The sequence below is a fragment of the Pezoporus wallicus genome, unplaced genomic scaffold (assembly GCF_028554395.1).
Source record: "Pezoporus wallicus isolate ANWC-B61680 ecotype Strahan unplaced genomic scaffold, APGP_CSIRO_Pwel_v1 scaffold_7736, whole genome shotgun sequence".
Classification (NCBI taxonomy): domain Eukaryota; kingdom Metazoa; phylum Chordata; class Aves; order Psittaciformes; family Psittacidae; genus Pezoporus; species Pezoporus wallicus.
This window is the reverse complement of record NW_026636574.1, coordinates 565,250-579,163: the sequence shown is the minus strand read 5'-3', so window position 1 is coordinate 579,163 and position 13,914 is coordinate 565,250. Positions and strand designations below refer to the sequence as shown.

Genomic DNA, 13,914 nt, shown 5'->3' with positions numbered 1-13,914 from the left:
CACCCAGAGTCCTTCCCAGTGAATATCTGTAGCCATAAGATCATGGAATGGTTTAGGTTGAAGGGAGCTTAGAGCTCACCCAGCTCCAACCCCTGCCACGGCCAGGGACCCCTTCCACTGGAGCAGCTTGCTCCAAGCCCCTGTGTCCAACCTGGCCTTGAGCACTGCCAGGGATGGGGCAGCCACAGCTTCTCTGGGCACCCTGTGCCAGCGCCTCAGCACCCTCACAGGGAAGAGCTTCTGCCTGAGAGCTCATCTCAGTCTCCCCTCTGGCAGGTTAAAGCCATTCCCCTTGGCCTGTCCCTACAGGCCCTTGTCCCAAGCCCCTCTCCAGGTTTCCTGCAGCCCCTTCAGGCACTGGAGCTGCTCTGAGGTCTCCCCTTCAGGAGCCTTCTCTTCAGGCTGACCCTGCTGCTCACACTGCAGGACATGGTTGGTTTCTGGTCTGTCAGCTCAGCGAGAGCTTCTCATGAACCACCTTTGCTGTTTTCTGAGTGCTGGGGGGGTGATGCTCTGGTCTGTGACTGTGATGCTCAGGATACCCTGCAGGTTCTGAGCTTGGGGGGGGGGGGGGGGGGGGGGGGAGAGATGCTGCTGATCTCATGGCTGCTTAGTGAGCTGAGGTGCAGTGGGTCCCCATGGTGTGGGGCTTTGCTAGTGGGGAGGTTGCTGCCAAGCTGCAGCAAGGTGGGAAGCGGATCTGGGAACATTCCAGGAACCACACCGCACTCTCCATCCCTCCCAGCTCCAGCCCAGACCTGTTAATGATATAAGGAGATCAATGGGTGCTGGGGCTGTCCACAGGTTAATGGCCTGCAATTACAGAGGAGTAATTAAAGCATTAGGATCTCTATTGATTGGCAGAACTCCAGCGATCCCGGCTTCACCAGCAAATGGGTGCAGGCAGGAGGATGCCTGTGATGGAGCAGAGCTGGTCCCATCTCCCTTCCCCTTGCTCAGCTTGCTCTGTTCTCTGCTTCCTGCTGCTGTTTTGGGCTGAGACTGGGAGAAATTGGCCATAACCCTTCCCACAGACCTCACCTGGGGATGCGGGCACCTTTGTTGGGCAGGAAGAGCAGGGCTGGAGCCCGACCCCCAGCTATAGGACCAATGGAGGGAGACCCAAGAGGGGTGGTGAGCCCAGCAGAGAGAGGGAGCCGTGCCTTCTGCCCCCTCTCCTGTGCCTCTGTGCTGTCAGCAGCTCTCTGGGGGTCTCTTGGCAGGGGACAAGGGCATTGGTGGCCTCTTGGCTGCTCCTCCTGGTGCAGGCATGGATTGAGACCACAGTGATGGCAGCTGGGGGGGCAGCAGCTCTGAAAGGGCCCCCTTGGATGGCTCTTAGTGCAGTAATGGGCAAGAGGCTGGAGAGGGGGAGGAAGGGTAATGGGACGAGTCTGTCTGCATTGATCCAGTGCTGCTGCCCCACCAGGCGGGCAGAGGTCAGGGGAGATATGGGTGTCATTACTGTGCCATAAAAAGAGGAGTGCTAATGCATGTGTCTCCCCCCATATCGATTGCAAGGATGAGGATGGGTCCGTTGTTGCCTGCTCCTGGATGATAAAAATACTATGTCCTATGGGAATGCTGGGAGGAGCTGCCTGCGCAGCCCTTCGTGAGGCTGAGACCTTGTGCTGTGGGTGCTGGGAAGTGGTGCCTTTGTACTGGAGGGGTCCCTGGGCTCCAGGTAGCTTGAATTCCTGTATCCAGGGTCAAGTCAATTCCTCCTTCATCCTTCCTTAGGGCAGGGGCAGAGGGCAGCTGATGGGCTCCTACCGGGGGCAAAAGGTGCTTTTTTTGCTCTCTGCTGTTGAAGGAAGCGGTGGGGAGGGGGTGGACGGAGCCCCCGCTGCGCTGGAGGAGGCAGCATTAATGCTCTCATCCTATTAAGGAGGGCTGCAGCAATTACATCTTCATCAGCCAGATAGACTCTGCCGGCTCCCCCCCATTCTCGGCAAGGCTTTGCACCAGGGAGCCTCTAAGAGCACTTCAGAGCCTCAGGGGCAGGAAGGGGCCGGGGGGTGCAGGATCGGCCCCAGGGAGGCATCGCTCGTTGCTGCGGGGCTGCACGGGTCAGGAGGGGGAGCTGCCGGCCCTGCCGCTCCCGCGGGCCGTGCTCGGTGATGGGCAGCGAGGAGGCCGGGGCCCGGGAGCCGGCAGCGCTGCTCCGCGGGGTGGCTGCAGGGCTGCTGCAGCAGCTTCCCCTGGTGCGCGCTGACAGAGGTGAGCGGAGGCCTTGGCCTGGGTTTTGAACAGTGTTTTATTTCATGTTTAGTGTTCTCTATACAAAAACTCCGCTCTGTTCTTTATTACAGTGGTTCAAAAAACGGTCTGAGGGGTTTGGCCTTCGTTCGTCTCATGCAGTCGGTTTAGAAGTCCTTAGATTCAACACCTTTTCTTCCACAGTCCGTAAATCCTCTTGCTGTATACTGTTGATTTCACAGCCTCAGCTGTACGTTTCCCATTGGAACAAGTGGGTTAACGCAGAGGTGGTGGGTTTTTTTTTTTGCTTTCAAAACAGAAAAGGCAAATAAATACACAGAATAGTTGAGAACAACAGGGAGGTTTCACAGAGAGGATGGATGGATGGCGAGATATTTACAAATTAAAGAGGAATGAAACAGCCCAAAACTTCCCTTCTGATGTGAGCAGGAGGAACAAACACAGAACTCTGGGCTGCAAAGGAAGGACTTTGCTCTGGGTTTGATGGGGGGTTTAGACTGGGTTTGAGGACCAAAGCCCGATGCCCACTTGTGAAGGACATGGAGAGACAGGCGCTGCTGGGCATGGGGAGCTACTGATGCATTGGGTTGTTAGAACCAGAGAAGCTTCGTTATTCTCATTAATAGAACAGGTCTTAGTGCAAGAACTAGAACGTGGTCGTCTGTGTTCCACAAGGTTTGCTTATTGCTGAACTGAAACGGGTGCTGCTGGCACACATCAAGCCTGGTACGATGGGGTGCAGGTTGGACCCGCAGCTCTGCTGGCACCTGCGCACTGAGGAGAGGTGCTGGGACCCCCCAGGACGGCTGGTGGCATGGACGGAGCAGTGCTGCGTGCCAAGGTAAGGCACAGCAAGGGGCTCCAGTGATGGCTGGTGCTGTGCACCCATCCTGCTCCCCCAGCGCCACACACAAGTGACTGTAACGCAGGGACTTGGGGTCTGTCACTGAGACAAGGAAGCTCTGGCAGGGGGGTGCTGTCAGGACATCGCCACCGGATGGATGCAGCATCACTGCAGGGAGAATCGGAGCAGCCTCAAGGTCACAGAAGCGTCCTCTTGTGTCCCACACGTGTGCTCCTGTGGTTCACAGCAGCCATAGGTGCTGTGCTGGGGCGGTGCAGGCTGCGTCCCTGTGCTCGGATGCAGTCAGCAGGGTCTGGATCTTGTCTCTGGAGGAGTTTTTGGCTCGGACCAGTTTAGATAAAGGCTCAAATTTGCAATCTGGGAGCTGGACCCAGGCTCTGCTCCCCCTGGGCTGATTTCGATCCTGTCTCTGTTAACTGTTGGTGCCCAATTTAAACCCTTTATGGAGATGTATCTTCTGCAAAATGTGAAGGTGAGGCTGTGTGGATCCCAGGGAGGGATGCTCAGCCCTGGCGTGGAGACTGAGCCCTTAGGAGGGGTCCAGCCCTTGGAGCTGGTACAGATCCCTTCTGAGTGTCTCTGCTCACCGTGGAAGTCACACTGTAGGCAGCAGTGGAGGTGACCAGCCTGTACCTGCTGGAGAGGGGCAGCTGGGGATGGAGAAGTAAAGCAGCTCTTATGGGGTGACACCAGGGACAGGCAAACCAGCCACTGGCATGGAGCGCACCCAGAGGTGCTCCTCGTGCAGGGTCTCCATCCCTCTCCTAGTGCTCTATGGAGGCTCCCTCAGAAGCATGGCTGTGATGCCCCTGTGGGGTGAATGCATTTTGGGGGTGGTGTGGGGTCACCCTGCAGTGGTTTTGGTGGTCGGAGCAAGCCAAGTGCTTTGCTCCTGTGATGCAGTAACTGCACGTGCAAGCGTCTACTGCATCTTTAACAAAGGGAGTAAAACACGTGAAACTGAGGATGAGTTTTGGACTTGGAATTCCCTTTTGGCTCCAGAGCTGTTGGGGGAAGCTTCAAAGAAACGTTGAACCTTTTACTGCACCTTCTGATCTCCGAGTGATTTTTGCACCAGGCAAATGTATGAGGTTACACATAACTTACACTGAGGTTCCCCAGGCCCTCTGCAGGCATCTCCTTCCTTTTCTGGTTACTTATGGTTACAGGACTCTATCACTGGTTTATGAGGCCTCTGGGGGCAAGGGCAGGACTGGCTGGGCTGAGGTCAGCTCCTTCCCTCCCGAGACAACCACTGCAAAGGGGGAAACCCTTCATTTCCAAGAGAGGTTTGCTTAGGAAAGTGGTGGTTAATGACAGGACAGAAACACAGGCTTTAATATAAATGGCACGTAATACAGATACATGACACAGACTGTCCTGCTTCCAGGAATGCCTGACCGGTTCCATGAGGTTTGGAGGTGTTGCGTGGTAGCTGAGGTCTTGTGGTCCCCGTTAGCGGTCGGTCCACAAGCGGCGAGGCTCTGATGTGCCGGGTGTGATGGAGGTGCCCAGCTCCCGCAGCGGAGGCTTTCCCACAGCAGACGTTGTTGTTTCTTTCTCTCCTCATTTCCACTGGTGCTTGGGAAGGGTTTTACACCAGCTCAACCTTGTAAGCACAGCTGTAGGCTTGGGAAGGGGTTGCCCCCACGACCGGGGCTGTGTTAAGTTTGGCCTGGTGTGTTTGCTTAGAAAGGGAGTACAACTGCTGCGTGTCCTGGGAATGGGATGGAGATGCCTCCTTAAACCAGACCAGCGGTGAGTGGCGGCGGCAGAAATTGGCTCGTCTCATGAATGGGTTTACACTGATGGTAGCAGCGAGACGCGTGGCTCCTGCTCTGTAAGGTGACACAGATGGAGGACCCTGCAGATGGGTTCCTGTGCGGTGCCCTGGGGTAGCACAACCCCCCTGGATGTAGGATGGGCTCTGCCTGTTAACACCAGCCTAACCCCTCCATGCTCCTATGGTGTAGCTCCTTTGCTGTTGGGTTTGCATCCAGCCCTCTCCTGTTTGCTCTATGTGGTCCAGCAGTGGTGCTGACTGGGTCTGGGCTCTTCCCTGAAGGGCAGGATAGTTGTGCCATTAGCAGCGTAAAGAATGTGGCAAAGTCCCAACAATCCCTGTTAGTAGTAGTGTTAGCGGTACGACTTCAGAGCAAACCAGCTTGAAAGCTAAAAGAGGAATTGCATTAATCCTATTGCGTGTAATCCATTCTGCCGAACAAAGCCACCCTCCTTGGAAACAGAATGGAAGCGAAATCCACCCGCCCGCCGCTCCGTGCAGGAGTCTGCTCTCTCTCGGCGAAGGTACCTTTGGTTTTTGGAAGTGCAGGCAGTGGGAGAGCACACACGGCACTGGTCACTCAGCACCGCCTGCCACCAGCTGCCCTCCGCAGGGATCCGTGCGCTCTCCGCTGGGAGCTGCCCAGGCATCCATCCTGCTCCGGCGGCCCGGAGCCCAGCGTTAGGGGTGCGTAAGCGGGTGGGGGAAGAGGATCAGTTCCTTGGACCTCTCGGGAAGTCCGAAGCTGTGTAAGGCATGAGGAGGAGCGCTCCCACCCGAGCTGCGCGGTACCGGGTTAACGTAGATGGCGAGTTCCCTCGATATGTGGGGAGGACAGCGGAGGGGAGGCTGCTCCGGTGCTCGCTCCTGGAAGGGTCTCGGTCAGGGTGGTTGATGGAGGGGGGGAAAGGCCACTGTCAGAGATGAGGAGGGGGGTTTAGTGGAAAACACTGTAGAGCTGGCTCATCCCTGGTGCCTGGGGAAGACGTGGACCGCGGGTTCTGCCTCCCTCCCTGGCTCCCAAAGGATGCACATCCCTGAACTGTGCAAGCTGCTGATGGGGAGCTGCGGGGGATCCTCCACCCAATCCCTTGGGTGCTTCTCATCCTGACCTTTGATTCAATCTGGTTTTCGATACGTGATTTCTGGTCCCCTCGTCCTATGTTAATACTGGTCCTGCTTCCACTCCCTCTTTGCTACATAAGATACATGGAGTTACCTTTAAAAGAAAGCAGGCATGGTCTGGGGGAAGTTCCCCCCCTGTTCTTACAAAGCAAAGACTAAATCTGAATGGTTTGCCTACAATTACCCAGGCAAGCGATGCTGTTCTCCAGGGCTGGGAGGGTGAGCGGCACCTGAACGTCCTTCCACAGATCCCACAAGCTCTTCTGCAGGCTCTTGTGTCTGAGGATGCTCTGGAGCCCTGTGGGGGTGCTTTGTGAGTGACCTCCCCATGGGCTTTGCAGTGGGAATGGATGGCAGAGCCTTGGCACTGCTGTGAGTTATGGTGCCAAGGGAAGTGGTGGGAGCCTGCCCTTCCCTGCGTAGGTGCTGCTGGATCTGCTGGGAAGGAGGTGGTGGTGCTGGCAGCTTGGGAGAGGCTGTGGGCAGGGTGCTGCCGTGAGGACGGACATCTCAGTCACACAGTGCCGTGGTGTCGCTGCCCAAAGGTCCTCTGCTTTCCTCCTGCCGTGCATTTCTGCTGCTCACCCCTTTCCCCTCCCCAAACTCACCTCTTGGTTTCCTTCCCCCCTCCCCTGTTACCTGAAACCTTCCTGTAAAGATTAAAAAGAAGAATGGTTAACTCCCTCCCAAAAAGAACCAAAGGGGCCTTGGCGGGGGGGGGGGGCCTGGGCAGCCGAGCCCACCCCATGTCCCTCACCAGGCTGGCTCGGGGTACTGGGACCAGCCCTGAAGCTGGGGTGCAGCTCAAGCATCCCGCTCCTCCAGCCCCTGTGGCTCAGCCCAGCTTCCAGCTACAGCTACAACCCATCCGTGCCCCGTGAGTCCTTGCTGTTTGCGTGTTTGCTAAGGAGAAGATGGCATCGGCAGCCCCTGGGCTGCCTTTTGCTTGGGGTTTAAACTTGGTTTCCTATTTTTTTTGTGTTTTTTCTTATCATTGTTGGTTGCTTCATTCACACGTTGCTGTTGGAGGCGGCGGCGGCTGTTGTTTAACCCCCATCCACTACAAACACCTCCAGCTCTTTGTGGGTTCAGTGCATTGCGCTATGCCAACGAGTAAATAGCATTGACTGGGGAGGTGGCTTCCGAGCTCTCGTTGCCTTCAGTCTCCTCTTTGTCCTTCTTCACCGTGTACTGGCCGATAAAGGAGCCGTCCTCGTTAAACTGCCCTTCTCCCCCCTCTCCATAGTCCACCAAGCTATCGTCGCTCTCCTGCTGCTTTATCGTGCCGTCCAGGGAGGTCTGGCTGTTGGGCAGGGGCTTGTTGTCTTCATCGCTGGGTAGCAGAAGACAGACACCGTTAAGGGTTGAGAACAGGGCTAAGAACCTTCAGACAAGGTCTGGATATTCAAAAGATAGATCCAGTGTGTGCTTACATGGAGCAGAGCCCCCAGATGTGGGATGCTCTGGGTGCAGACAGCGAGTCGTGGTGTGTCTGACCCGTGTATGAAGGCTGGGAGGCATCCTCCACGTAGGAGGAGTGCTGTGGTGGGTGTTTCTGCAAGCCCAGCCTTCGTGGGTTTAGTTTATAGCAAGCAGTTGTAGGGTTTTATCCTCCATTACATACAATGCTTAGATCAGTCCAACTGGATGCATGTTCTAAATATCCTTCCCTTGTCATTGCTTATATTCTTTCTTTCTCTTAGCATTTTAGCTGCCTTTGGTAGAACCTGGTTTAGTGAGGTTTGCTTCCAGGTTTCCTTGCATAACCCCCCCACTTGACTGTTTAGATAGCTACATGCAATGGGGAGTGCTCTCAAAGCACTGGGAGGGGGCATGTATAGGATGCCAAGTTCTGTGCAGCTTCCAAAACTCATGGGAATTTACCTTTCCAAGCTTATTTCTGAGCATCTAAAGCTTGTTTGCTCAATTCTTTCTCCTTTTCTCTTTTTCACTCAAAAGATTAAGCCAGGTCACTGTAAAATAAATAGTCTGACCCACGGAAATAATCCCCAACCCTTTAAATAAACCCTTTTACCAAAGAAACAGGGCAAAGCTGTTCCCTCTCTGGAGGGCAAAGGCTGGTATCTCATCAATCCAGATAAGGTTGTGTGGAGGACGAGAGTGGGTTGCTATATATAAAAGGTAATTTTCATATCAGCTCGTCCTTACTTCATCTGTATCTTGGGGCCAGCATGCAAATTGTGTGTTATTCCTCAGGGTCTCACACATGTGCCTTGTATTTGTCCTCCCCCCTCCACCCCTGACTCTCTGCTGGGCTTGGTTTAGTTCTGGACTCCCCAGCATGGCTCTCGACTCTGTTCCCTCATTTCCCTTAAACCCAGTGCAAGCGCAGGGCTTTGATTGCAGCCTGTGGTAGTCAGTGCCCACATAAAGGTGTTTGCTTCCCACAAAGGCACGAGAAGCACTTTGCTTGGGCCAGGGAGCAAACCCCTCTTCAGCTGGGGAAGGCATTAAGTCTCTCTCATGCCATTTAATTAATGGCATCAGCTCTGTACAGTGGGGGAGGAATTTGGTATCCCACAGTACAACATGCAGCTTTCTCCTGTATTTCCTTCTATCAGCTCTTTGTGGATTAAAGCAATATTACAAAACCCAATATTTGAGGCCTTGTGTTAACTTGGCATCACAATAAAACATAACTTGTTAGCTTGGAAAGCAGCTTCTTTTATGGGGGTGAGGAGGAAGAGAATTCAGCCTGCAAGCAGGGCTGCCAGTTAGGAAGCCTAATAAATGCCAAGTAGAGAGTGGCAAAACCCAGCTCCCTTCATTTGCAAGCCAAAGCCCAAACCTTGGGAAAGGTTAAAGCTGAATCTAGAGCCAGCTTTTCCCTAAGGGGGGGTTTGCTTGTGCTTTCTTGCACATACCCTTGGTTTTACCTCTCTCCGTTACTGTTTATCCTGTTAGTGCATTAGGAGGGTGAAGCAGATAGGCATCAGCAGCTTGATGCATTATAACCCTGTTAAGATTTCGGGGGGGCGGCTGATGTGTGTGTTAGAGAACCAGAGCACCCAGATGAAAACCATGTGGGAAACATTGTCCTGAGCTGCACAAATCATTGAGAAGGAGGGGGGGAGGCTTCAGCCAGGGCTGAGACCAAGAGCGGGCAGGCAGATTGTTTAGGATATAAAGGCTTTTGGCTTGTGTCCCTTGCCACCATCCTCTGGGTGTCTGGCATCAGGGTGAGTGCACCAAGGGCATCATCTCCAGGTCCAGCTCCACCAGGAGGGATGAGCTACTTGAGCATGTGGCTGGGGGTGCCCAGCATATCCCAAGCAAGAGGCACATCACTGGACATGGGGGTACCCTCCGGTGCCAGCAGGAGTTGGAGGGATCTTGTTCAATGTGTTAGGTGGAGGCAGGTACGTGGGAATAGGGAGGGGGAGGTAACAGTTTCAGCTCTAAAGAAACAAATAGCTCGAAGGGAGGAATATAAAGAAAAAGCTAAATGTGCCGGACTTCTGGCAGCACGTGGTCCTACCTTTCAAGAGACCTTCATGGTCCATGTGGATAGACCAGGTGAAAAGGAGAAGAAAGAATGGGAATAAAACAGAGAGAAGCAGAAAGAGCCTGATCAGAGAGAGATATGATGAGGTCTGCATTTACAGGGGCAGTGCTACAAACCAAACGTCTGCATTCCTCATGGAGCTGATTGCCTCGTTATACCAAATGGAGCCGGTTTAATTGAGCCTCCGTGGCTTCCCCTGGCAAGCTCCTGCAGAGCAGCAGTGGGTGGTGCAGGTGGGCTCTTCACAAAGGGCTTGTGCTCGAAGTCCATTAGCAAGTGGCTGGGGACCAGGATGTGCAGCGGGACAAGGGCCAAGTGAGGGGGTTGCTCAGTTTCCCCTCCAGTCTTGTGCTGGGTTTCCTTGCTATCGTCATGCACGAGTCTCGTGTTATCTATTGAAAACCTCCACCTCCCCTGGCTGCTTCACCAGACCTCTCCTCACATGGGTGGCTCCGTGTCCTCCTGTCTCGATGCCTGCTGAGATGGTCCATTTGGGACAAGCTGGCGCTGCCTCCACCATGTAACCTGTGCCATGGGTTATCCTGCATCTGAACTGGAGCCCAGAAGCTAAAACCACTCACTTCCTTTCCCGTTGGCCAGGGTTTCCAACTGACTCCCGCATGAGCAGCTTAAACATTTGGTATAATGAGGCACAGTCACTGGCACAGAACATTGGCCAAGGATAATGGTTTCCTGCTTTGCAAACAAGCTTCTCAGCTTAGCCTCTGCTCAGGAAAACCATTATTCTGTTAGTGGAACAGGAAGATGTGACAGTATCTCTTAATTATAGGCTGCAGAGATTTGAAAGTTGCATGCACAGGGCATTAAGGATGTGAGATATGATGAGAGCGTATCAGACATGCTATGTGGAGGTGGGGAGGGAAACCAATGAAGAATTCATGTCAGCTCAATCCCTGTCCTTGCTTGAAATACTAATTGCTACCCTCCTTGAGCCTAACGTCACAATCAGGTTGAATCTTAATCAGCCAACGGGGTTCCATCTCGGTCCTTCAGGTTCACCTTCCTTTCTGCCTCCCATTACTTCTCCCATGAAACCTGTTGTTCCTGAGAAGGATGGGGCAAAGCTCGAGGGTGGTTGGGGGTTGGTTTGGTTGCTCTTGCTTGACATCTATGGGATGGCGTGACTGGAACTGCAGGAGCATCTTGGAGCTTTCTTGTTGCCCTTCCACTGACCTCTGCCTTCAGCTTGCAGACTTTGGGAATGGGGCTGTCAATGGAAGTCTGAGCTTCGGGCAAGCAGAAGCTGCTGTGTGCTGGGATGGGGGATTTACCCCTTCCTTCCCACTGCCTGGAAGGCAATGCCCTTGCATGGTGCCTGGGCAGTAAATGCAGCACTGGGGACTGTCTCAATGCTGGCAGCCATGCCAAGAGCTCGGTTTTATTCTATGCAAGGCAAGTGGTGCCCACGATGCAATTGCCTCGGGAGGGGTGCAGTGGGGAGGTCTGCCCTGCAGCCACCTCAGCGGGCTCTGGAGCAGCAGGTCTCTGAAATCAGTGGGAACGGCCCGGAGCTCGGCTGTGGAGACCTTGTCTGAGGTGCAGGGGATGGGGCTGAGCCCACAGGGTTGGGTGCGAGCACCTCCTGGGTGAGGAGAGCTGCCAGCTTTGCTATGTGGCGTTTGCACCATCCCCACAGGGCACCGAGAGCATCCCTGGCGTGGCTCAGAGCATTAAGGGGACTCGGCTGCCCAGAGAAGCTGTGGCTGCCCCATCCCTGGCAGTGCTCAAGGCCAGGTTGGAAACAGGGGCTTGGAGCAAGCTGCTCCAGTGGAAGGTGTCCCTGCCCGTGGCAGGGGTTGGATGAGCTTTAAGATCCCTTCCAACACAAACCAGGCTGGGATCCTATGAACCTCTTCTGGCTCCTGCTGGGGTGTGTTTGTCCTCTGCCTCGTGCCAGCAGAAGCCTGGGGAGCTTTGGGCTCACGACATCCTTTGGAGGAAAAACGTTGCTACTGCAATGGAGCTACTGTGCTCCCAACAACATTGATGTGATCGTTCTGAGGGCTGCAGCTCTTCCACCTCCATTTATGTGCTGCGTGCAGGCAGATGCATTCCTTTGCTTCCTCTAAAGCCTTCAGTGGAACACGAGTGTCTTGCTATATCCCTCGCTGAATTGTAAATAAGCTCTTCCCATCTTTGCTACTTCCATTTGTAACGCTAGAGGTATCAGTAATGACACGGGCTTTGGTTAACCCCTGTTTTGAAGGCAGGAGAGAAATTCCTGCTGCCTGAAAGGGCTTTGGATCCTGCAGCTCACATGGAAAGGGGCATTTTTGTTCTCTAAAGGAAAGCAAAGCCCAGTTCAGGGCTCAAAGGGCAAGCTGGGTGTAAGCAGTACACCCCCTCCTGTCAAGTGTGGGCAAGCCAATGAGACCTGACACCTTACCTGCTCCTTGGGGCAGCCACCCCCAGCAGCGGGGCTGCGAGTGCTGCATTGCACAGGAGCAGGCTTGGGAGAGCCCTGTTCCTTCCCGATGCATCCCGGGAGTTTTCCTGGAGCAGAAATGGGCACTGCTGCTGCTTTGGGTGAAACCGAAGTGGTTTCAGCAGACCCTTGCAGGGCTGGGGTTTGCCTGGGGACCTGACAGAAAAGCATTGACTGGGATGCAGGCAGCCCCCTGAATCAGTGCTCTGAATGCTTTTAGGGCTCACCCGCTGATCCAAACATAGCTTTTCTCTCAGGGTACTCTCTTATGGTTAGCAGAGAGGCTGAGCTACAGGGTGATGGACCTGGAATATCCCCAGGCTGCTGCAGAGTTGATGTGTTTTGTGCGTGTTAGGAGTGGCACTGAGCTGTGCCCCAGGTACCTGCTGCCAGAGCCCCAGCTCCCTGCCTGGACTGGTCCTCCCAGGCTGCGGTAGAGAAAGGAGGAGACCCCTGCAGCATCCTCACAGCCTGGTTCCTCTTCCAGGGTTTTAGGCAAGGAGATGTTGCCTTTGGTAGAGGGCTTGCAGAGGGAAGGAGGCAGGAGGAGGTGAGGGCTGTGATGGCTGGGAGTGGGGCTGATGGGGAGCCGTGGGGACACATGCCAATGGGAGCATACCTGTAGTCGAACGACCCGTCTTCTACATTCTTGTCTTCAGGATTGAGGTGCTCGTCTTTATTGTCTCGTACTGGAAAGAAGCACATCAGCAATGTTCACGTTAAAAAGCTGTGCAGGAGGTAAAAGCTTTATGGGATGTAACAGCAGCTGGTGTTGAGGCTGTGAGAAACCTGAAGGGTGAGGTACAGCTTTTCATTGCCTGGTAAAACCCCAGCACCAGGAAGGGCTTGCAAGGGGTGTTGGTGTGTAGTGGCCCCAGGGCTCAGATAGGGAGTGAGGATGTGAATTCCCTTAAGCCTTATCTTTGCTTTGCAAAACTTTAATGACATTTTGGCCTGCAAAGGTCCTTTTCTAGATGAGGACAAGAGAATTTGCAGAGTTAGAGGCTGAGTTGAGCATCGCAGGAGGATCCACCTCTGCAGCACTGAGCCCTCACCAGAGCTGTAATGAACTGCAATGCTTCCCACTAATAAGAGTTCCCACTACAGAGAAAGCAAAGCCCTTGTAATCACAAGCATCCATCCGAGAGCAAGCCGATCTGATTAGCCCCCAGAAGCCTGGAGATGTTTAAACCATGAGCACAAAGGATTGCCATGCAAGGCTCTTACCCGGGTATTTCCCACCTCTGCTCCTTTTAATGAAGCAGACGATCAGCAGGATGAGGACCAGGAGAGCGATGGCGCACATCAGCCCGATGAACCAGCCCTGCGTGGCGATGTCCACGTGGTTCTTGGTGTAAGCTGGGAGGAAAATGGAAAGGGAAAATAACCAAACCCGTAAGGGACAGGCCAGCAGCACAGAGGGGATTGTAAGACACAGTCCACTGGTTTAGACATTGTCTGTAGCACTGCATTGGTGTGTGTCTGCGTGTATTGACCAGGTTATCTGAGGCTGTGGCACAGGGATCTGGCTTTTTGTTTCCTTTTGTGGCATTGGGACAACTTAACGTTTTAGCAGGAGCTCCAAAGGGTCACAAAGTAAAACCTAGCACAGACCAGAGAGAAAGGGACATTGCAAATAATGGCAAAAGAAGCTGGGTAACAGATCTGATCTTTCATTTGCTGTGTCTGAAAACTGCCCTGGAAGCACCAAGGTCTAAAGGAGATGTGCTGAGCAGATCCATGCCTGGTGTCCAGTGGGGCTGAGGAGCACCCCTGGGTCCAGAGGGCTGGGAACAACTGGGATTCTTGCTCGTGCAGGGATTACAGAGGTGATGGGTAGTGGCTCTGCTGCCACCCCACAGGGGGGTACTGCTGCTTTTGGGTGCTCTCCAATGAGGGGAAAAGAGGGGATTGGGGAAGCCCACCAAGACTTGGCCAAAGGCCGAGTT

At 54.1% G+C, this 13,914-nt stretch overlaps 1 protein-coding gene across 22 annotated transcripts in view; it reads right to left on the bottom strand.

The window, feature by feature from the left end:
• Positions 1 to 6,312: 6,312 nt before the first annotated feature.
• Positions 6,313 to 13,914, bottom strand: part of NFASC (neurofascin) — a 77,702-nt gene continuing 70,100 nt past the window's right edge. For 21 of the 22 annotated variants that reach the window (XM_057400627.1, XM_057400636.1, XM_057400639.1 and 18 more), the window contains 3 exons: positions 13,193 to 13,324; positions 12,585 to 12,654; positions 6,313 to 7,326 (listed from right to left, as the gene is read on the bottom strand). In XM_057400627.1, the coding sequence (XP_057256610.1) occupies positions 7,095 to 7,326; positions 12,585 to 12,654; positions 13,193 to 13,324 (434 nt within the window). In that variant the 3' untranslated portion in view covers positions 6,313 to 7,094. Of the gene's footprint in view, positions 7,327 to 12,584; positions 12,655 to 13,192; positions 13,325 to 13,914 lie in introns of those variants that run through there. The other variant, XR_008971130.1, reaches the window with a different exon arrangement.